This window comes from Puntigrus tetrazona, chromosome 5 (genome assembly GCF_018831695.1).
Source record: "Puntigrus tetrazona isolate hp1 chromosome 5, ASM1883169v1, whole genome shotgun sequence".
Classification (NCBI taxonomy): Eukaryota; Metazoa; Chordata; class Actinopteri; order Cypriniformes; family Cyprinidae; genus Puntigrus; species Puntigrus tetrazona.
In genome coordinates this window covers 13,036,671-13,058,937 of record NC_056703.1, presented here as the reverse complement: position 1 = coordinate 13,058,937, position 22,267 = coordinate 13,036,671, and the positions used below count along the sequence as shown (strand labels likewise).

Genomic DNA, 22,267 nt, shown 5'->3' with positions numbered 1-22,267 from the left:
CTACTTGAACTAGGAAGTATGACCATATTAGCCCGGTTCTGTCAACACTGCATTGGCTCCCTATCAAACATTGGATATATTTTAAAATCTTGTTAATTACTTATAAATCCCTGAATTATTCAAATCTGTTAATGGATTGTTAGGCTGCATTAATTAGATCAGTCGGAACCAGGAACACTTCTCATAAAACTAGATTTACTCGTGATATCGTAAAAAGAATGGCATCTACGCTAATATTAGTCTGTTTCTTTCTTATTCTGTTTCTCTTCATCCAGATCAGATGGTGGATCAGCACTTTAAAGCAGATTACTTTCGTCTGAGACCGGAACACGCACACACACAAAGTCTGTTGCACAATCTGACATAGTTGTGTTTAAAATTTAACTGTAAATTAAGTGCTGGGCGTCCGGCCAGAGGAAAACTGGCCCCAACTGAGCCAGGTTTCCCCCGAGGTTTTTTTCTCCATTCTGTATGGATGGGGTTTTGGTTCCTTGCCGCTGTTGCCTCTGGCTTACTTGGTTGGGGCGCTTAATTTCTCGTGATTATCGTCGATTTGATTACAGAGACCGTCTCTGCATTTAATAACAAATTGTTCAATCTCATCATTATAACACCTCTATCATTGTATTTTCCTACTTGATACTGTTCAGTGCTTTGATACAGTCTGTATTGTTAAAAGCGTTATGTAAGTAAAAGTTGATTATTACAGTTGTGCTGCTTAATGTTTTTGTAGAAACCAGTACGCATTTTTTCAGGATTAATAAAAAGTTCAAAAGATCAGCATTTATTTGTATTATAAATCCTTTGTAATAAATGCCTTTTCACTCTTGATCAGTTTAATTAATCTTAGTATATGAGAAACTGATTTCTTTTTACTATTTTATAGGATAGTGGAATGGAGACAGAAAACTATGGCTGAGAGAGAGGGAATATGGGAAGATGGGAATGGGATGAAGAGAGGAACCATTGGCTCTTACAAGCGCTGAGCCACTGCACCACAGCTCTGACATCTGCTGTTTATTAAAATTATTAAGACAGATGGTTCAAGCACAAGGAATTCCCACACAGAAGAATAATTCCCTCCAAAAAGAGGAGCAACAGCAAAATACTGCACTAGTCTTGAGAGACTGTGGTGAATCTGATCATTTAGATTTAAATGCATGCATCTCACGGATAATTTTACCCAGAGCAACTTATAGTGATTTAAAATATAACTTGTTTTAGAATGGACACACACTTAACTTTCAAGTCTAAATGAAGTAACTAGTGTTTCCTAAGGGGTTTTAAAGAAACATGTAAACAGACAAAAGAGTTTATTGAGCTGCAGAACATATCAGTACCTCTCATGGATGGTCTGCCCTCTACAGGAACAGGAAACCTCAGTCAGACAACACATCACAGACATTAATCAGCTGCCGACAAATCATTAACATATTAATTATATATCCCAAATTCATTAACATGAACCTCTTTTAAAGTGCCAACATAAAATGTCATGCCTGATATAAGCAGATAGCCTTTGTTGTTTTCCCTCAATTGTTCTTTTCCTTTCCTCTTTGCTGTGTCTTCCTTTGGTTCTATATTGACATGCTTGACTAATAACAGATTGAGGAACTTCAGCTACACACACAGCAAATAAGTCTGTCACTAATTATAAAATTAACAACCAAAGCCTGATATTTATAAACCTGCTACAAGAAGCACTCAATTATGAAAATGATTTACTCATCCTCAAGTCATCCTAGGTATATTACCTTTTTCCCTTAGACGAATACAAATGCAGTTTATATAGTTATATATATATATATATATATATATATATATATATATATATATATATATATATATATATACACATAGTATATATACATATACATACACACACACACATATATATATATATATATATATATATATATATATATATATATATATATATATATATATATATATACATATGCTATAAATGGTTAATTGCTATAGATCACATCCAAAATAAAAATTTTTGGCAATTTTGGAAAGCTATCCATTTTGTTGACCATTGACTTCCATGGTATGGTCAAAAAAAGCACTGAGACATTTCTCAAAATACCTTACAAGTACCATAGTTGAGATGACGACCGTGAGAAATGATAAAAAAAAAACCAAAAATACAAATTAGCAAACATAACACTGTTGGACACAGTCATATAAAGGTCAGGAAAAAAAACACTGACAACTTTCTGACACTCACACACCTTTATTGAATCAGCACACACACATCGGTTGCACCTTATGGTTCAGGTGCTGCAATGCATTAGAAGTGAAAATTAAAGTCTTTTTTTAGACATACAAGATGGAAAGTCTAATTAAAATTACTATCACATAGAGAGGCAAAGGCAGAGAGAGAGAGAGGAATGAAGACTGTGTGTGTGTGTGTGTGTGTTTCTCTATGTGAGGGAAACGGAGAAAGACCGATGTGTTTCTGATGTGTCTTTATATGAGGAGAGAATCCGTATGGAAGACTGTCTTTGTCAGATAGATAGAAAGATGTTTGCGAAAGAATTTCTTAAATGACAGACTACATTCATACAGACAGAAAGAACACTTCCAATTTATTTTTTATCTTCTTTGTGCAAAAATGAGAAAGCTCACACAATATATGCAGCACTTATTTAAGTCCATGTTTATTTCCTTCTGGAATGTTCTAACTTCCACCAATGAAAAATAAATGTATTGTAGCCCAAACAGCTTCACAACTAAAAAGAAAAACCCAAAGAAAAGAAACGCGTTTCACAATGTTAGGGTAGGAGGCGAATGATAGCGGATGATATTCTCCTAACAAAGAAGACACAATAACAATTACATGCACCCTCACACAGTCATAAAAACCCACCCAAGACGCACAGAACATCATACATACTCCATGTTAGGGGTGTGAGTACATCTGGAACTACTCAGGGGTGCATTAATGTTCCTCACACAACAAAACATTCATATAACGAAGACATGTAGGCTGTTAAATGATTAGAGCTGAAGAATTAATGTCCTTCATTCCTTTTCTCTCCACTTATCCAACTGTATTAGGGACGGGGAGGAGTGATATCGATGCAATAATCCACTTGCTGTCCTCTGGATGTCCCTTTATGAGTGTCCATCAAAGTGTTCAGCCTTTATTAGGCTGGGCCAATCACTGGCCGGCTCCCAGACAGTCAGCTTAGCAAAGGGGGAGGAGTTCATTTTCCAATTGCCGTAGGGCGTACATATGCTAATGAGAAGGTGAAAATGTTAAAATCATCCAGCCTATCACAAAGTAGAAGAGGAACACTGGATACACAACCAGGGCTTTCCTGTTGGGTGGTTGGCTGTCTGCAAGAAATGCTGTGGAGGCTGTGGAAAAAAAGACAGAAACATGAGCCCAGATCTCACTGAAATCCTCTAAAGACTGCGTGTATAAGAGAGAGACTATAAATCATGAAAATAACCTGACATCTATTGGTAAGCCTAGTCTAATTGTCTTCTTCAGCACTTGAATAGCCTGTTTGATTGATGCTGTATTTGTAATTTATTATTGATAAAATGTATTATTTATTATTGATCAAACAGCTTGTCATCAAAAACATTTTTGTGTGCGCTACAGTTGTACTGTTATTGTTAACTAAAGCTAAACCATTACAAATATAGCAACTAATGGAAGTAAATAAGATTAATTATCACAATTACTAAAACTAAATACTTTTTTATAGAAATATTAAAAACAACCAAATTGGCATAACAAAATTAAAATGAAAACTAAAAATTGAAAAAGTGAAAGTGAATTCAAATAGTAATATAAAACTAAAATAATAGTGGCCATTCTAATAAGAATTGTTCTTATTATACACATATTTTTGTTTTTATTTTTTGAAATGTGAGCTATTCAAATGTTAAGTTTTTTCCCTCATTCCTATGCAGCCAAATATTTTGACAAAAAAAAAAACCTCATAAAAAAAGTCTACACTCCCTCCTGGTGGTGGCTGCATGTACTGCCTGATGAGCTTGTCGGCTAATCAGGCTCATCTGGTGCACCAGCAAACAATACACATGCTGGCATGGATTCGAAATGTTTAAACTTCGATCTAATACATACTAAATAGAACAGCCACATAGCCGTAAGTGTTCTGGAATGCTGAAAATAGCTAGAAAATACTGACTGATTCTTACCAAATGTTGACCAGCTGAAGGAGGCGGTGACAACTATGAGACGGACTATGAAACTGACGAGGCCTGAACTTCCCAGAAGAACTATACGACACACTATCATGGCCACAGTCAGAGGGAGAATACAGTACCCCAACACACAAAGACTCTGGAAAAATGATCTGTGTAAACAAAGAGTGAAAAAGACGCTTAACAACATCGAGCTGGAGTATGAATGTATGCACTGTAAAATGTCTAGAAGAACACATTGCAAATTCAGAGGGTTACCATCTATTTAGCTATTTTTCTGAGGAAACCATGATATTAAAATAAAAAAAGTCACTAGCCACTTCCCACCTTCCAACTTCCCATAAATAACAGGCAACACAGTCCTTTTTTTAATATGCGTGTTATGTTACCAACAACATAAACTGACAACATGAAACCATACTGTAAATATCTGAGGCCCTCTTATTTATTTATGTAAGCAGGCTTCTACCAAGCAAGTCTGTTTGTTTACATAGTTCCTCCCAGAAGTTTGGAGTTGAGGGTGATGATTACAGAACCGAACCAGATGATGACAAAGACTTCTGCAAACTGCGGCCTGCCATCCTCCTCACTGTCAACAGACCCACCCTGCAGCATTCTGGAAGACATGATATTATAAATGTACCATATCTGCTGGAGTCATAGTGACAATAGTTCTGACAGCATTTCTACTCACAAGGCCAAAGTGACACAGAGGAGGAGAGGTCCCCATAAATCCCCTAAAAACAGCAAAGACATGCTCCTTATTAGGCAGCTGATGAACATTTAGGATTAACATTAATTCATGATATTAAACAGCCCACATGCAATATTTAACTGATCATTTGTTATTTTTTATTGATGAACTGTTAATGATGGACTCACAGTCTCTGAGTAGTGCAGAACTTTTCTTGGGGTACATCACATGGACAAACTTCTGTCCAACAGCTCTCAGATCCCTCAGCTGAGACCCACAAACAGAGCAAAAAAATATATATTCCAGTATTATTATTAGGGATGAACCGAAATGAACATTCTTGACAGAAACTGAAAATTCTGAATGTAATTGGGCGAAAACTGAAAATGCTTTGAAATTATTATTTATTTATTTATTCATTTATTAATTTAACACAATTTTATCGATAGTGAATAATAATAATAAAAAAAAACAAAAACACACTTTTACTGAAATAATTTATATTAATAAGGGTAACACTTTACAATAGGGTTAATTAGTTAAAATTAGTTAACTACTGAATGAACAAAAGTTTATTAATTCATTTATTAGTCTTGTTTAAATGTTAATTGCAACATTTACAAATACATTAATATGTGCTTGTAAGCAGTTAATGCAGTCTGAATAAACATGAACTAACAGTGAACAACTTTATTATCATAAACTAAAATTAAGACAGATTAATAAATACTGTAATAAATGTATTGTTCATTTTTCCTTCATTTTAGTTAACACATTAACTAATGGAACCTTATTGTAAAATGTTATCTTAAAATTATTAGTACATAATTTACTGAGTGGAGCATCAAACCATATATTATATTATATAGAGTATTTTTGGTCGATTATTTTCAACGGCTAAAATTTCAGCGCATACCTTATTATTATATACTATAAAATTATTTATTAATTTATATATATATATATATATATATATATATATATATATATATATATATATATATATATATATATATATATATATATATATATATATATAACAACACTATACGTTTTCACTTACAATAGTGTCTTTGACAGGCTCATCCAGGGTGGAGAAATCATTGTCAGCATTCTGAGAGCCCACTGGCACAGATATATCTCCTTCCACAGGAATGTCCTCTGAGATCGAGATGTCAGACAAACCCGCAAACTGTGACATAAGGAATGAATGTTTAAATCATTCATGGCAAATCCAGATACCCAAAGCACTTTACACACAGCTCATGCTTATATACAGCAGTGATTTTTAAAAATGTAGTCCACTGGTGGCTATGTGCTGATTAATTAAACAATAGACTCAAATACGAATCGTTCAAATGACCTAAAAGCGCCAGTATTGCATTTACTCAAAAATCTAAAATAATTGGTTTCTTTTTCTTCACAATAACTGATTTTCCAAAATGACACAATTACATGAGAATACATTAGACTGTGTGCTGATCGATTAATAATTCTAATATTAACATAATTTGCAAAATAGTGTTTATTTTTCTTCACAATAAGTCACTATAGTATGTAGCAACTGGCACAAGACAGTCAACTCGGTTAAAAGAAGCAGTGAAATGATTACAATAAACAAGAATAAAACAGTCCTATGTTCCCACTTCTACAGTCCTGTGAGACCTATGTTCTAGGCTGTATACAATGATAATCTGTACACTGTTTAAAAGTTAAGTTTGAAATGTGTCTGATGACGTTACATGTCTGTCACACGCACACTTTAAGGTTTTCAATGATACACTGTATATTATGGCATTTTAAAATGCTATCAACCTGGTGATGGTGATGAACACGTCACAATTACCGAGATTATCAATTTTAGAAAATAACATTTTTAGAAACAGTTGTAAAGGGATAGCAATGCGTGTCAACAGATTGCAGACGATGTTCCTCCTCTCAGTGTTTACATAGTTTGGAAACATTTCACGATAAAACGTGTACTGTTCTTTTCCGTAGAAAACAGAAAATCTGCCAGAACGGACATTTGGGGGATGTTTGAAAAGAAAATACATTAAAAAAATAAGGAAGAAGGCAGTTGTTTTCAGCTGAGAAACGACCATCTGCGTTTACGTGTATTACCCCAACAAATCTTTAACGACACATTTAACTTCCACTCAGGGTCGGTAACCATTCAAACAAAAACTCGATGGAAAGGCTGACAACGTGTTGTAAAGATGTGCAAGCGATTAAAAGCATTTTTTGTCTCTTACCAAAGGCTTGCTTGACTCCTCTACTTCCGCCATCTTTACACGGATACGTCACGGATACGCGTGACGTAAAAAACGCCAACATGCCACTAAGCGGATAATGATAATAATGTATACATCATTAGAATTTATATAGCAATATTATAAAATACATTATACAATTATATTATTTAAATGTTTATGTTAAAATTTAAACGAATCTTAACTAAGTTACATTTAGATATCAATTACTCTGAATATTACTTCGCGCTTGAATATTTAATTCCGCTTAATGTTATATTTAATTAATAACGTTTCAGTTATTCATTTCACATATTTTACTAGTAGCCGAGTGGACACAAAAAAGTTTTTAGTGTCGTTAATATAAAATATTAGATATTTTATACTGGTCAGAGTTTGGAAATCATATTAACAGAAGCAAAAAGTGCGTATGAATCTATTTATACGATGATTCAGAGGAGTGTCTGTCTCTTTAAGGGTCGGAGCCCGTGTGGGTTTAGAAATGCAACGTGCGGATAGAACGGCAACTAGCAGGAATTAGAAATACAGAAAGAGGCGTGGCTTAGTGGCCCGGATGTTGGACAAGGGCGTGCATAATACATCACAATTCTTCTGTTTTAAACTGCATAGCTAACGCAATTGCTATTTAAAGTCCCCACCGTCGCTGTTTCCGGTTAAACGTGTTTGTCCAGAACGCTTTAGCTGCTCGTCACGTGGAAAGTGTTACTTTTCGCAGCGCTTCTCATGATAGGCTGAGTGCTGAATAACAAGACCACTGATTAAATTGAAAATACAGGGCTGTGTTTCAATTTGCATTCCATGTACAAATGACTTAAAACAACAGATTTAAACGATGGCACATTTCAGTATGTAAAGGTCTGCTGCAAAACAAAACACACCCTAACATTTGAAGGCAGTTGAATGGGGAATTTCATTTTGTGAGCCCTCAAGCGCCCCCCAGAGGAAGACAGCGTGCGTCTGTTTAAGAAAAAAACATTTTTAGCAACTACTAGTGACATTTCGTAGCCCAGCGATGTGGGAGTATTCAGTATGTAGCCCTGCCCGCGTTTTGTCCCTCCGCTCCCAAAACAAGGAAAAGTATAGAAACACAAATACTTTCTTTATTCGGCACTTTTAAAATTTATAGCGCGACTGAAATAACACCGCGTGCACACGGAAGCAGCCACTACCGGAGCGCTGGATTATAGTTTTTACAACTGCATATCATCCAGTATGTCAAATATGGGGAACTTTATCGAAACCGATTCATAGATATCAACTTGATTAATAGAGCCGAGCGATCAAAAGGCAGGTCTGTCGCGGTTTGGATACTTTACTGACAACAAAAGACCGGTTCTCTTCATTGATCGGTCAGAGGGTGAGAATGGGGCATCCTCCGCTTGAGTTCAGCGACTGTTACTCCGACAGTCCAGATTTCAGAGAAAGATTGAAATGCTACGAAAACGAGCTGGAGAAAACCAACAAGTGCCTGAAGGATGTCATCAAGGACGGGAACAGCGTGATTAACACGATTAAAGGTAAAGTGGTGTTTCACAGCAGCCGCGGTGGTCTTCGCTGGGGGAGGTGGATGGAGGTCTCCGCCTTTGAAACAAATCGAAAGACGAATCAAGATCAGTGCGTAACTGTGTTTTAATGCATCGAACGTTTTCTTACAATAGTGAGGCTTTTTTTGCATAGGCTTTCACTTGCGGGTCCCTGCTTAGATTTGAAGGGGATTATGAATTGTAGAGGGAGGGAGTGATCTGGCAGATGGTGAGCAGTTCTTGGACGATCCCCCTCTCAGAGATGCTGGCAAGCCCTTGCAGTGGACTGTTGATTTATTTATAGCAGGCACCTTTAATTTTCCAGATAAGTTTATGGAATTGAACTGGAGAGTGGTGTGAAAGCGTCGACAAGACGAATAGAATTAAAGAGAGTTGTGTAAACTCTATCTTCTCACTGTTCTGCTTATCATCCTCGGACTGGAGGAAAGAGAGGTGGAGGTTCTAAACCAGCTGTCTGAAGAACATTCATGTCTGTGGCCGTGCACACCACAATAGATCAGACAGGATAGTATCTCTCTCTTCCTCTTCTGGTTGTTTGGCTTTTTTTTTTCGGAATTGTTTTGAAGCAACAAAATACAAATAGAAAGTTTTTATAGTCCTGTTCCATCACCACAGCTCCCTCGAACGAGGCCGTTAAGGATAGAGGAAATGTCATTGCAAACAATGCACTTTAAACTTCTGCCTAATGATGGGAAGCTGAGCTCAGTAGAGCTTTATTATAGTAATTATGGATATAATAGCAACTATAGCTGTGGGTATCCCGGTGCATAGCTCATCTGTGGTCCTCAGTGTCCACTTGGGGGTTCAGGGAAATATCAGGGACTTAACAAGCCTGTCAATGAAAATTCATTTAAATAAATAAATAAATAAATAGTGAAAATAATGCAATCATTTAACTAAAACAGTCTTATTAAAATGTATAATACTAAAAGGTTATTGCATTATATATATATATATATATATATATATATATATATATATATATATACATATATACATATACATATGCATATATGTATATATGTATGTATATATATATATATATATATATATATATATATACATATATGCATATACATATGCATATATGTATATATATATATATATATATATATATATATATATACATACATACATACATACATATACATATATACATATGCATATATGTATATATATATATATATATATATATATATATATATATATATATATATACATACATACATACATACATACATATACATATATACATATATTGAGCGTATTAAATGCATCATGTAGTGTTGCAATTAAAGTACAGTGAAATGTAAGATGAACAAGATGTGAATAAATAAATAAGTAATAAATTATGATGCCAAACTGTAGTTGGATCAAAAATACTTTTTAAATAAAAAATCATTCATAAGGAACAAGTAAATATAGTAATTGAAATTAACTGGTTGAAAAGAGCAGAAACTCTATATCATTGTCAGATGTTTTCTTGAGTTTAGCTGATTGGGGTTCAGTTCGTCTGCATTGCACTGGATAAGTTTGGATCGAAGAATTGACGGCTGGTCTTCTTCAGTGATAATATGATGATTCAGCTTTAATTTATCTCCTAGAGTAGAGCTTTTCAGGCTTCCTTCCCTAATTTCAAGGGAAGTCATAACCACGCTAGTTTTCTAAAAACACAGGAAGGCTGATAGCATTTAGAAGTTTTTATTTTCCCTGAGAGAGTATGCAAGCTTCTAATTTGACTAACCATAAGCATCGCTTTATTCCTCTGAGTGCAACACTCCAAAATCAGAATGCTGAGCCATTAAAGCAGATTTCCTTATGGATTTGTACAGAGCACGACTGGCTGTATTTGATGACTGCATCTGCTCTCAGATGCTAGGAAGGAGTCTTCATTGCTTTGGTACCTGAAAGAGTCACTAGAGCCCGGCCTATGTTTCCTCTAGGTTTCCGTTGTTTAAAGTTCTGCAGTTTCTAAAGTCATATGACCTGACTCAGAGGTTTCGATTTGCTTACTTCCTGCGTTTATGTAGTTTTGCACTTTTTGAGGAATGTTGCATGCGCTGTGTGGATATGAAACTTAACACAGGAAGTGTAGCATTTCCTTTTCGTCAAAGATGAGGAACCTCTTTGGAGATCTATTACTGCTGTTATGACTTAACAGAGAATATCAACACCACGACAGATTTCCGGAAGGATTGAGAGAGCTTTCAAATGAATCTTCAACAAATTTGCTCACCAATACAGAACACGGGCCAATTGTTGCTGTCCGCTGTTGTTTAAAATACGTTAATGACTAAATAATTCCACACAACAATTTTTGGCACCACCCTTTCAAACATCATCTGTTTAGTTAGCGCACTCTCCTTCTGCCGTCATTCTGTTTCAACTGCACCGACTAGTTCTTCAGCCAATTCTGGTTGTCTTTTTCCAGGATGTGTTTCTAGTTTACAACCTGCAGTACAAAGAGTGACTCAAAACATTGTCACGCATCCTATCTTTTCAAGAGCACCTGATACTTCATTTCTAGTGTAATGTTGCGAGAGGTGAAAAAAGCTCTCTTTTGAAATCCGTGTGTGTGTGTGATTGTCAGAGGGCTGAACAGGGTGGGTTTTGTCATCTAGTTTGTAGAGTGTAGTCCGTCATGCCAGCTCCTCATGCTTTAGACAAACACACTCTTTGTGCCCTTTTCATCAGAGGGGATATAATCGTTTAAGCCATCTCCTCTGTCACAGAGCATGCAGGCCTACAACACAGCCGGAGAGAAAGAGATAGAAAGATGGATGAATGGCTCACGTGGCTATTGATCAGCAATAGAGAGCTAAATGTTTCTGGATGGTATCAGAATATTTACACTAAGAAAAATTACAGAGGACTGTTCGGCTAACAAATGAGTATTTAAGATGTGTGTAAAAAAAGTAAAGTATTTATCTAATATAAATGTAATATTAGTCATTCATTAATATATGATATATATATATATGTTTAAATCAATTAGTACTATGTATGCATTAGTGCTGTCAAACGATTAATCACATACAAAATAAAAGCATACAGTATATATTTTGAAAATATGTCCAATTGTTGTGAAGAAATACATAATTTTACAAAAAAATAAATGCTTCTAATAAATGCAGTTCTTTTGAACTCTCTGACTAGCAAAGAAACCTTAAAATTGTATCACAACTTACACAAAAATATAAATCGACAAAATCCGTTTTTAGCCTTACGTGACACTGAAGACTGGAGTATTAGCTACTATAAAAAACTATTTCTACGAAATTGTCAAATAAAATTGTCAAAATATTTCTGATCAAATTTCTGATACATTTTTTTTTCAAAAACATTGACAACCCATCTGATGATTGAGAGATCTGCAGAGATCCCACTACTGCTTTATTTTCACAGGCCCATGATTAAAACACTTCTAAACCTTAGGCAATCTTGAGAGAGTGTCCCAGCGATTACGGTACTGTAAAATGCTTTGGATGCTTTTGGACAGTGGCCTGTCTTGCTGTGTGTGTGTGTGTGTGTGTGTGTGTGTGTGTGTGTTCTGGCACCGAACCTGTGTAGTGAGTTTGAGACATAATTCCATCCTCACTGAGCCTCACAACATCTGATTTCACTTAGCAATAAAGCTGCTTTTCTTATTTCTCAGAGGTTCAGTAATTAATGGCTTCATATGTTAAGTGGCCAGCAACCAAGCAACGTGGTGAAAGGTTGTTTGCGTTCAAATTTCCTGGCCGTGGTTGTCTTTCTGTTTTTAGTAAAACAGTGAGAGTTGATATAGAGAGTGTTTTATTGGGGTTGGGCTGATGCCAGAGCAATGTCTCTCAATTAAACACCAGCGTCTCAATTAAAAGAGGCAGTCACCTTATAAATATAATCATTTAAATCATTGCTTGATTGCTCGCTCTTACATGCATTCACATTATCTAGAGATTTAAAAACAACATTTAAGAGACATTTACTGCCAATATTCCAGCGATTTGCCTAGAAAATAGTTGCCCTGGTTTGTGGACAGACCAAGTAGAAATACTGTAAAGCATATGGGCCGCACATGTTCAATCTAGCGATGCTTTCCAATTGATGTTCTTCATAAGTAAAAAAAAATGTTCTGACCAAATAACACTACCTACAAAATGGAATGTGGATTTTTGATTACCTTCTTTATCATTTTGATGTTATTTCCAGAGTACTCACTAGCGGTGCAGAAGTTCTCTCAGACCCTTCAGTCGTTCCAGTTTGATTTCATTGGTGACTCTTTGACTGATGATGAGATGAACATTGGTGAGTCGACTGGAGTAGTGCTTATTAACCTGTTTATTTCATTTATGTAATGTATTTGCTGGTTTATTACCATAATTACTGTATTTGACTTTGAGTTTGTACGTGGAGTGAGTTTGTTGGACTGTATCTGTATGGTTGTGTAAGTCTCTGGTGGTTGTTTTTGCATGTATTTGTGTTTCATTTCTATGTGTTGTTTATGTGACTGAATGTTTTCTACCCAGCTGAGTCATTTCGAGAGTTTGCTGGTTTGCTGCAGGACGTGGAAGAGGGTCGAATGATGCTGGTTGGTGGAGTACACCTCTTTCTACACCCTTGTAAAACACTGTCAATCATAATCTAAACTCGTATAACAATGGCACCTAAGATCCTCAGATAGCGTATGTCAATCATTAACATTCTCCAAGACTAACCTTTCTGCGCTGAGCGACAGTTAAACAGGTTGTGGTTAATTTTAATGAGATGTTTAAGACCTGGGGTTTGTAGCTTTTAAATTTCAGTCTTGATTCTAAATCTTAACTTATTTAACCACGTATAACAGGAAAGTCTAGATTCAGAAAAAAAAAATTCCCTAACAATTGTGTTCTATCGATCTAATATATATTTTTATATTTTATATAGATTTTACATGTCTTTACTGACACTTTAATTTAATGCATCCTTGCTGAATAAAAGTATTAATTTCTTTAAAAAAAATACTGACCCCAAACTTTTGAATACTAATGTATAAAGGAGTATTTCCTAAATTAAGAAAACAAGACGAACATATGAACAGTAGCGCAATGTTTGTCTAATATGAGTGACACAGTGGTTTGTGCTGATATGGACACAACATAATAATTTAATTATCATATATACAAAAAAGCATATTATAATTAATGTGACATAATATAATATATCAATAAATTTTATTTTTAAAAGTACAAAAAGTATACAATACAACAACCTTGTTATTTGGTCTGTACTCAGGATCGCTCAGTCATTCATCTGCTCAATTATAACAGCTTTTGACCTCTAACCCCCATATAACTAACAAGAAGAGGGGCAAGACTTTCCATTATACATACTTTAGGAAGAAAACAGAATTGTACTCACTTTTCTTTCTTTATTGCAGGTACAGAATGCATGTGACTTGCTTATCAAACCATTGGAAAAGTTTAGGAAAGAGCAGATTGGGGTCACAAAAGTGAGTTTTTATTATGTATTTTAGTCACATTAAGAACACACGCCACACATTACCACAAGTGATAGTACTCCTTATTTCCGCCTCTACTTCCTGTTTCAGAGCAAAGTGTTCAACATACCACAGGACACACACACATATATATGCATATATATATATAGTATATGAGTGTTTGCATGGCCTTTCATGTCAATGCGATTTAGGTTTGAACCATACACACAAAAATAAACTGGACTAATGTGCCAGCAACTGGATAATGCATGGTAAAACTATTAGTTTTAGAGAGACAGAGAAAGAGTGAGAGAGCTATCATGATTCTAGAAGGAAAGCGAAATCATTTGTTGAAAAAACGACACATGGAAAGTTTAAAAATTCCAGAGACTTTTCACTGGATTAGACTCTTTCCACTCCAGCACGCTTCTGTTAACATTACTGAAGTATCACTTTCATTTCAGTAGTGTTTCAGTGCGGCTTCTCATGGATTATTGGTTGAAATTATTGGTTGTAAGGAACCGTTTACAAATCTGTAAAAACATTTATAAGAACAATTTCTGTTTGTTTTAGTTTTTTAGTTTTTTTGGTTTGGTGAACTGGAGCGCATCCACTCCGGTTTTCGATCTGATATTTCTCAGTTTTCATTGGTTTGCTTGTGTTCATGCGTTTCAGGAGAGACGAAAGAAATTTGAAAAGGAGAGTGAGAAGTATTACTCTCAGTTGGACAAACATATGACCCTGTCCTCAAAGAAAAAAGAGACACAGCTGCAAGAGGTACATTTGTAAATACAGGAAATCAAAATGGAGAAAACAACACCGTGATCTGTATTTTTTGTGTTTATGTGTGTTTACAGGCTGACGAACAGTTAGATAAGGAGCGCCAGACATTTTATGAGTCGTCTGTTGAATATGTGTACCAGATCCAGCAGGTCCAGGACAGGAAGAAGTTTGATGTTGTGGAACCTGTATGTGAGAATTTCCTTTTCCTCTAGCACCTACACACTCTCCGGTTTATATGCGCTTTGTAGTAACAGATGGTTTATTGTGTGTACAAGCAGGCATCTACAGGTGCACGGATAAAAACGAGACCGTAACAAACACTGTGTTCGTGCTGAAACAAACAATGGATTGGCTAAAGCATGTCATGCTTAGAGGGGTGTGTCTTTGTGTGTGATTGACAGGTTTTAGCATTTCTGCAGAGCATCCTAACTCTGAATAATCTCACTGTGGAGATGACGCAGGACTTCCTTCCATATAAACAGGAGCTTCAGCTCAGTCTACAGAACGTGAGAGCTTCACCAGTCAATAATGAGTCTAACCTTCCTTCAGTATAGACATGTGATCAGATCAGCAGATTATGTGTCATTCAATATGCTGCTCTGTGGGGTTGTTCTTCACTCTGTCTTCATTGGTGGTTTAGCAGATGCTTTTAACCATTTATCAGATGCTTTAAGTGCCTTTCAATAAATGTATAACAAATTATTGGATTTATTGTGATGATATGAACATAGAAAGAAAAGAAAACTAACTGTATTCCACCATTAAATATCAATGTGGTTCAATCATTAATTAAAGCAGATTTGTGAAGTCATTATTTTATATATTTCACATTTAAATTTAGTTTTGGCTGCATTTATTTAACAAACAATATTATTGAGAATTATTATTAAATTTTAAAATAAAATAACAATCGCCTATTTTAATATATTATTATAAATTATTTAAAAAAGCAACAGCATTTATTTGAAATAGAAATGCTGGTTATTAGGCTCTTTACTTTTAATTTTGATTAATGTAAAGTATTCATTCCTTTACAAAATATATATATATATATATATATATATATATATATATATATATATATATATATATATATATATATATATATATATATACAATTAACATTTTGGAGCAACAAAATTACAATTATAATTTTTTTCAGCACATCTTTTGTAATGATTCCTGATTAGGTGTAAAATGTAATTGTAGGTATGTTTTTAGTTTGTGTGATTGATTTAGTGCTGGTGTTGTTGTTGTAGACGCGTAACAACTTTGAGAGCACTAGAGAGGAGATGGAAGAGCTGATGAAGAGGATGAAGGGGTCCGCACAGATCTGTATTAGACATGGCCAGCAGGCGACTATGGAGGGATACCTTTATGTGCAGGAAAAATGTGAGTGCTCTTTAGTTCAATAAATGTGCAGGTCACACAAACACACTAATAATGAAAGTGTGTAAGTGCACCAGGGGTATGAAGCTCACGTAATCTTTTTCAGTGCTAAGTAGACAGGACTACTTTTTTAGGTGATACTTCTGTTTATACATAACAATGGGTGAAAATTGTAAAATATTAATAAAAGGCATGTTAGTCTTGCACATGTAGTCACATCACATCCTTTACATGTTCCTTCTTAGTATCCTTTTGTCAGCGATGAAATAAGATAAAAGGGTTGTGAGGTGTGAGGGCTGTGCTTCCAAAACATACAAAGTTTTCATTGTAAGTGAATCACTATAAAGGCTTTCTCATCCATTTATATAAAATATGGGACAAGTCAAAATGATAGTCTGTGGTAATCACCGACCTGACACAGATGAACTCCACTGACCTCCGGTAATAATAACCCTGAATATTCCTTTAAAAAGCCAACCACTAGGAAATATTCTTTTGTAAAAGAAAGAACATCTAGTAACTGTCTGTAAAGTCAGTGTCACACACTGCACAAATTTTAATATGAATTCGTTATAGTTAATGAATGACTTCATAACACAGCTAACTGATTGATCAAACACAGCCTTGTGCAGTTCAAGTTTTTGTACTGTGTAACTGATTGTTGTTGGCAGTGGATTTCTGGTAGATGTGCTAGATTCATGTCTCTTTGGTGGAACTCTGTGATCCCCATGTTCTCACATTATAAAAAAGGCAAATCAATATTTTATGACCATTTATTTGGCAAGTAACATTAAAAAGGAGGATAATTTACAGTTAGCTGGTCTTTGTAGCAGAATAAACTTGGGTCTTACAACACCCCTTAATTTCACGTCTGTGTCTGTCAACCCGTTAAGATTCATTTTTGCAATATTGACCGGCTGACCAAAAAAATTGTATATTGAGTCAAACCCAACATATATGTAACATTATTTCAACAATATGCTTTTAATCCTTCTGTCTCTAGGGGCGCTTGGCGTAAGCTGGGTGAAGTATTACTGTAAATACTTCAAAGACAGCAAGTTATTCATCATGGTGCCAGTGGAACAAAAGACGGGAACCAAACAGGTGCAGGACTATTACGGATACAACCATTACTTTGTGAAGTATCTGCCATTTTCTCTTAGATGAGTCTCTTTGTTTCTCTTAGACTACATCTCAGCTCACGTTGAAGTCCTGCGTGCGCCGTAAAACAGACTCCACTGATAAACGCTTCTGCTTCGACATTGAAACAAATGAAAGGTGAGGCTCCTGTCATATTAACTCATTCTCAGATCTCTTTTTTTCACTTCATAAAGTGCACCTATATTGAAAGTTTTAAAAGGGCCAGAGGAGGCTCGGTGAACTGGAAAGTTCATAGCTTTGTCACAGCGCTTTTTTCAACAATTTTTCAATATAAACCCTTTTTTTGGATGACATATGAAGCCGTTGTCCAATATGTAGGCATTTGTAGGTTTGATACTGGACAAATTTCACACAAACAACAAGAGGTTTATTAATTGCATTGCAGTGTGCGTAAGGTGTTTTGTGTTGTGTTTGCCTAGGTGCAGCCCTGTCCTGCTTCAGGCTATCTCTGAGGTCAACAGGAAGCAGTGGATGGAGGCCATGGATGGAAAAGAACCAGTGGGTTTATCATTATCTCTCCTAAGTCCATTAAGAGCCTTCATTTCTGTCAGTCTCTGTGTATGATCATGTTTCTGATGCTTTGTGGTTTCTGTTTCAGATTTATCACTCTCCGATTCAAAAGCAGGCAGAGAGTAAGTAGAACTTCACTTCATCGGAGCACTAGTGTATTAGTATTATCAGAAAACCACTGATATTAATTGCCTGCTTAACTGTTCTAATAAGTTACACAATCTCCAAAATTCCACCCTTCACATGTCAGCAAACTTAAATGTTGCACAAGAAAATAGGGTAGGGTAGATTTTATATTGCCTTTTACAGTGCTCAGGAATGTCACATACTGTAGATACACTATAGTTTAAGAATTGGTTTGTTGAATTGTTTTTTTTATTTAGCAGAGATGCATTAAATTGATCAAAAGTGTCATTAAAGGCATTTATAGTGTTCCAAACTTTCGTATTCTCAAAAATGGATCAGTTAATAATAATAATACGTATATTGAGCACCAAATTTCTGAAGGATCATGTGACACTGAAGACTGGAGTTGCTGAACGGTTGCTGTAAATTCAGTTTGGTCAACACAGGAATAAATTAAGTTTTTTATTATAGATTTACTGTGTTTTTGATCAAAGAAATGCTGCTTTGGTTAGTACAAGACTTTTAAAAACAATAAAAACTTTGCTGACGCCAGAGTTTTCAATGGTTGTGCAGGTGCAATCATCAGTGATGCCTGTTAGCCATAAAGGGAAAAGTTGCAGAACATAAGAATCTCTAAAAATAGGTGGAGAAGATGCTGTTTTATAGATTCTCATACTTGCAAGCCTGTGCAATATCATGTATAATTATGCCATAAATAGTGTGCAGTAACCTACTGAGAAATGCATACAGGGATGATGAACTGTGTTTATTATATGTAATATGAATTCTTTTTTTCCCCATCAGTGGAGCTAAATGACCGTGGCTTCAAGTTCGTCAGAAGATGCATAAATTTTGTGGAAACAAAAGGTGCTAGCACACATTAGACTAGGAAAGAATATCATCTTATTCATGTAATGAACAGGTTTGTCACCTGTTCTCAAAAGACTGACTCATGGCCACCATATGTTTAATTAATCTGAAAGACAACACAATGCCACAATTATTTATTGGATTCATGTCTCCAATACAGCCTGTAGAGGGCAGCGGCACACCATTTGTATACTGTAAAGAACTAAAACTTTATTTTCTAGTATATGTTAATGCTGCAGAACTGCTGCTTTTGTAGCCAAACTTACAGAAACAGATATTTTTTTATCTGTTTAATAACATATCATACAAATTAAATGCAAAAATCAAGCAGATCTTGGTCATTCATAAGCATGATTTCGCTGGTCATGTTACTCTGACCAGCTAAGACTGATAGCTGCTATTGCTTCTCTAAGATCATTGCTGATGTTTTACCTGATGATCAGTTAATCAAATGTATTTGATTGGCCGCGAGGGTGTCCTTAACTTTGTCACACACGGCTTTTCCATTTTGGTTTGATTTTTGTTAAATACATTATGACACAGACATCTGTCATACGTTGTTGTTCGTCTGACCGGTTTTATTTACCAAATTTTAAGGCCAGCCAAGGACATTTTTTTTCATTATGTCCTGATACAAAACCTTGCAATTCAATAGGATGTCCTAACTTTTTCACATGACTGTATGTGTTCGCCAGTCTCCGAGTGTGACGTTACTCATATTAACCAGTCGTTTAAGTCCAGCCTTGTCGTCAGGCACAACATGGTGTATGTTAACAATCAGTAAATTCTGGCAAGCTGTCATTTAGGGTTATTGCATGGCTGAGCGTGAAGCGAAAACGGGCCAGTTTCGGTAGAGCTGTACTTTTCCACTGCGAGATACTCCCCCCTTTCTTCTCCTTTCTGCCAGGTTCTCCAATTTTCTCAGTCTATAAATCATGCGTTCTGTTTCTCTTTCTTCCTTTTTTTCTGTTTCTGTCTTCTTCTCTTTCTTTCTGGTAGGGCTGACTCAGGAAGGAGTCTACAGGACTGTGGGCAGCAACATTCAAGTACAGAAACTTCTTAATGCCTTCTTTGGTGAGGAAATAGCCAAAAGAACATCTGCCCTGTGTGTGTGTGTGTGTGTGTGTGTGTGTGTGTGTGTGTGCTCCTGGGGTGTGTCTGGGGGTGAGGAAGACATACAAACATGCTTTCACACACATGCACTCGTTTTGTTTCTAAAACTTGTAAACCAGATTTATACATTTAATGACATAACATTTGTAAAAAAAAACATGCAATTATACAAACATGTTTTATTCCTTGTTAAGAAGCTTAGCGTGTTTTATGTGGACGAATTTAATGACGCATGTGTCTGACTCCAATTTATCGTGGTGTGTTTAATATCTGCGCTGAGCTTTGTGAACTTTCTGAGTTTTTTTTTTTTAACACTGAGGAAACCAAAGCACAGATATACGTCCATGAGAGCGTCCTTGAGCTGTAGCAAAATCCCTGACACATACTCAACAACAATAACAACCATCTAAGGAAGGCCATTTATCTCTCTTTCTCTCTCTCTCTCTCTCTCTCTCTCTCTCTCTCTCTCTCTCTCTCTCTCTCTCTCTGTCTTCATCTGTCCTTCCTTCTCTGTAGACCAAAAGTGTCCAGCTGATGTAGATTTCAATTCCAATGACATGGACATTAAGACCATCACTAGTGCTTTGAAATTCTATCTGCGGTGAGTTAAGCACACATGATTTTATTATGTTCAAAAATACCTCTTTTTGAGTGCGTACTGTACACTTGCATATGTTTTTCCAGGAGTCTGAGTGAACCACTGATGACCTACAGTTTGCACGGAGAACTGATCTTAGCAGCAAGTATGACAAGCAAACACATACAGCCAGACCAACAAACCCAGATGGTCTATCCTCATACACACTTATTATGTATATATATATATATATATATATATATATATATATATATATATATATATATATATATATATATATATGTTTTCCATCTGTTATGTAGGTCGGTCTAGGTCATTGTGAGCGTAGATCTAAAAGAGGGGAAAAACACAAGTTTAAGCGCACCGTTTGCTCTTTCAACCTTTTACCTTTTCAAACATAGGCCTGTATACTACAATAGGTAACTAAGCAGATTCTAGAGGATACTTTTGATTTTGCTTTTAATAAATAAATGAAACCTGTAATTCAGGAAGGTAAAGACTTATAATGGTACAAACGATTTCTATTTAAACAGTTGCTGAAATTTCTGATCTTTAAAGCATCCTGGTTTTGCAATTATATTAGTAGAGCAACTGTTTTAAACCGTGATAATAATAATAGTAAATGTTTCTTGAGCACCTAAAATTGATACATCATGTAACAAAATGACCAGCTTCATGAAAAAAGGCTATTGTTAACAATGGTAATTATCCTTTGCTGTTGTAATACCTTAAAACTATATTCGATGCGCATAAACATATTTGTATTTATACTATGTGTATATGCATTTTGGTACAAACTTTCTGATATATGTACTGTTACAGGACGGTCTAGGAAACACTAAAGGTCATTTATAGTTATTTAGTTATTTGTAGTTATGTATTACACTCACAATTAAAAGTAATTCTGAATTATGGCCCAAAGTATTGCGAGTATTAACAAGATACCCTACTCTATTTTACAATCAATAAATTAATGCTCATTGCACTTCATTTTTGTGTTCAGGCTTAAGTTCTCTGTAGTTCTACAGGAAACCCCTGTCACAGTCCCTGAGTGCCCGATAAGTGCTGTGCTCACGCTGCTGTAGTCAAGCATGCAATTGTTCGAGAAAATGACATTTACATGGGCGAAAAATAAAATCCATCATTAAAAGAAAAAGAACCACTTTTAGTGGACTTCTAGTGCTGAAAGATCCATCTTTTCTAATGTCTGATGCATCGTGTCATCACCCAAATTGACCTCAACACTCCTTGTACTTTACTGTTTTTGTCTTTCCTTTTGTTTAATATATTAACATATATCTTTTATTAAATGATGGCAATATGATAAAAGCCATCAGTGTTTAATAAATAGATACATCTAATGAATAGTAATAATCATAATAATCTACTTTTGTAATATAATTTATTTAGCACAATTGCAATCTGTGTAAGGCATCGCTAACAATGAAGCGTATTAACACATAGCTCGTCCCAATCGTTATTTTTTCATTCTCTATGTGTGAGAGATTGGGTTGAGGTGTTGTGTCTGTTTGAGTGAGTTTGGGTCCAGCTTTGAGCATTTTC

The 22,267-nt window shown here is 35.4% G+C and overlaps 2 protein-coding genes across 4 annotated transcripts in view; one reads left to right on the top strand and one right to left on the bottom strand.

The window, feature by feature from the left end:
- Nucleotides 1-2,577: 2,577 nt before the first annotated feature.
- yipf6 (Yip1 domain family, member 6) lies at nt 2,578-7,271 on the bottom strand. The gene is made up of 7 exons (XM_043240839.1): nt 7,135-7,271; nt 5,946-6,074; nt 5,071-5,149; nt 4,883-4,925; nt 4,679-4,804; nt 4,183-4,340; nt 2,578-3,369 (listed from the first exon to the last, which is right to left on the bottom strand). Exons 1-7 carry the CDS (start codon nt 7,165-7,167, stop codon nt 3,248-3,250), a joined length of 690 nt encoding a protein of 229 aa, XP_043096774.1. The 5' UTR covers nt 7,168-7,271; the 3' UTR covers nt 2,578-3,247.
- An 888-nt stretch (nt 7,272-8,159) lies between these two features.
- The window catches only part of ophn1 (oligophrenin 1), a 30,433-nt gene continuing 16,325 nt past the window's right edge, over nt 8,160-22,267 (top strand). For 2 of the 3 annotated variants that reach the window (XM_043239669.1, XM_043239670.1), the window contains exons 1-16: nt 8,160-8,669; nt 12,888-12,983; nt 13,205-13,266; nt 14,095-14,166; nt 14,830-14,931; nt 15,012-15,122; nt 15,339-15,443; nt 16,197-16,329; nt 17,330-17,430; nt 17,513-17,604; nt 17,907-17,985; nt 18,086-18,119; nt 18,928-18,990; nt 19,993-20,067; nt 20,623-20,707; nt 20,791-20,849. In XM_043239669.1, the coding sequence (XP_043095604.1) occupies nt 8,516-8,669; nt 12,888-12,983; nt 13,205-13,266; nt 14,095-14,166; nt 14,830-14,931; nt 15,012-15,122; nt 15,339-15,443; nt 16,197-16,329; nt 17,330-17,430; nt 17,513-17,604; nt 17,907-17,985; nt 18,086-18,119; nt 18,928-18,990; nt 19,993-20,067; nt 20,623-20,707; nt 20,791-20,849 (1,423 nt within the window). In that variant the 5' untranslated portion in view covers nt 8,160-8,515. The remainder of the gene's footprint in view (nt 8,670-12,887; nt 12,984-13,204; nt 13,267-14,094; nt 14,167-14,829; nt 14,932-15,011; nt 15,123-15,338; nt 15,444-16,196; nt 16,330-17,329; nt 17,431-17,512; nt 17,605-17,906; nt 17,986-18,085; nt 18,120-18,927; nt 18,991-19,992; nt 20,068-20,622; nt 20,708-20,790; nt 20,850-22,267) is intronic. The other variant, XM_043239671.1, reaches the window with a different exon arrangement.

Bases quoted from the DNA above. Each gene is read 5' to 3' on its own strand.
- yipf6 (XM_043240839.1), bottom strand. From the start codon at position 7,167: ATGGCGGAAGTAGAGGAGTCAAGCAAGCCTTTG. The intron at 6,075-7,134 runs GTAAGAGACAAA...CTTATGTCACAG, and splicing joins AGGAGTCAAGCAAGCCTTTG to TTTGCGGGTTTGTCTGACAT. The intron at 5,150-5,945 runs GTAAGTGAAAAC...TGTGGGTCTCAG, and splicing joins AGCCTGTCAAAGACACTATT to CTGAGGGATCTGAGAGCTGT.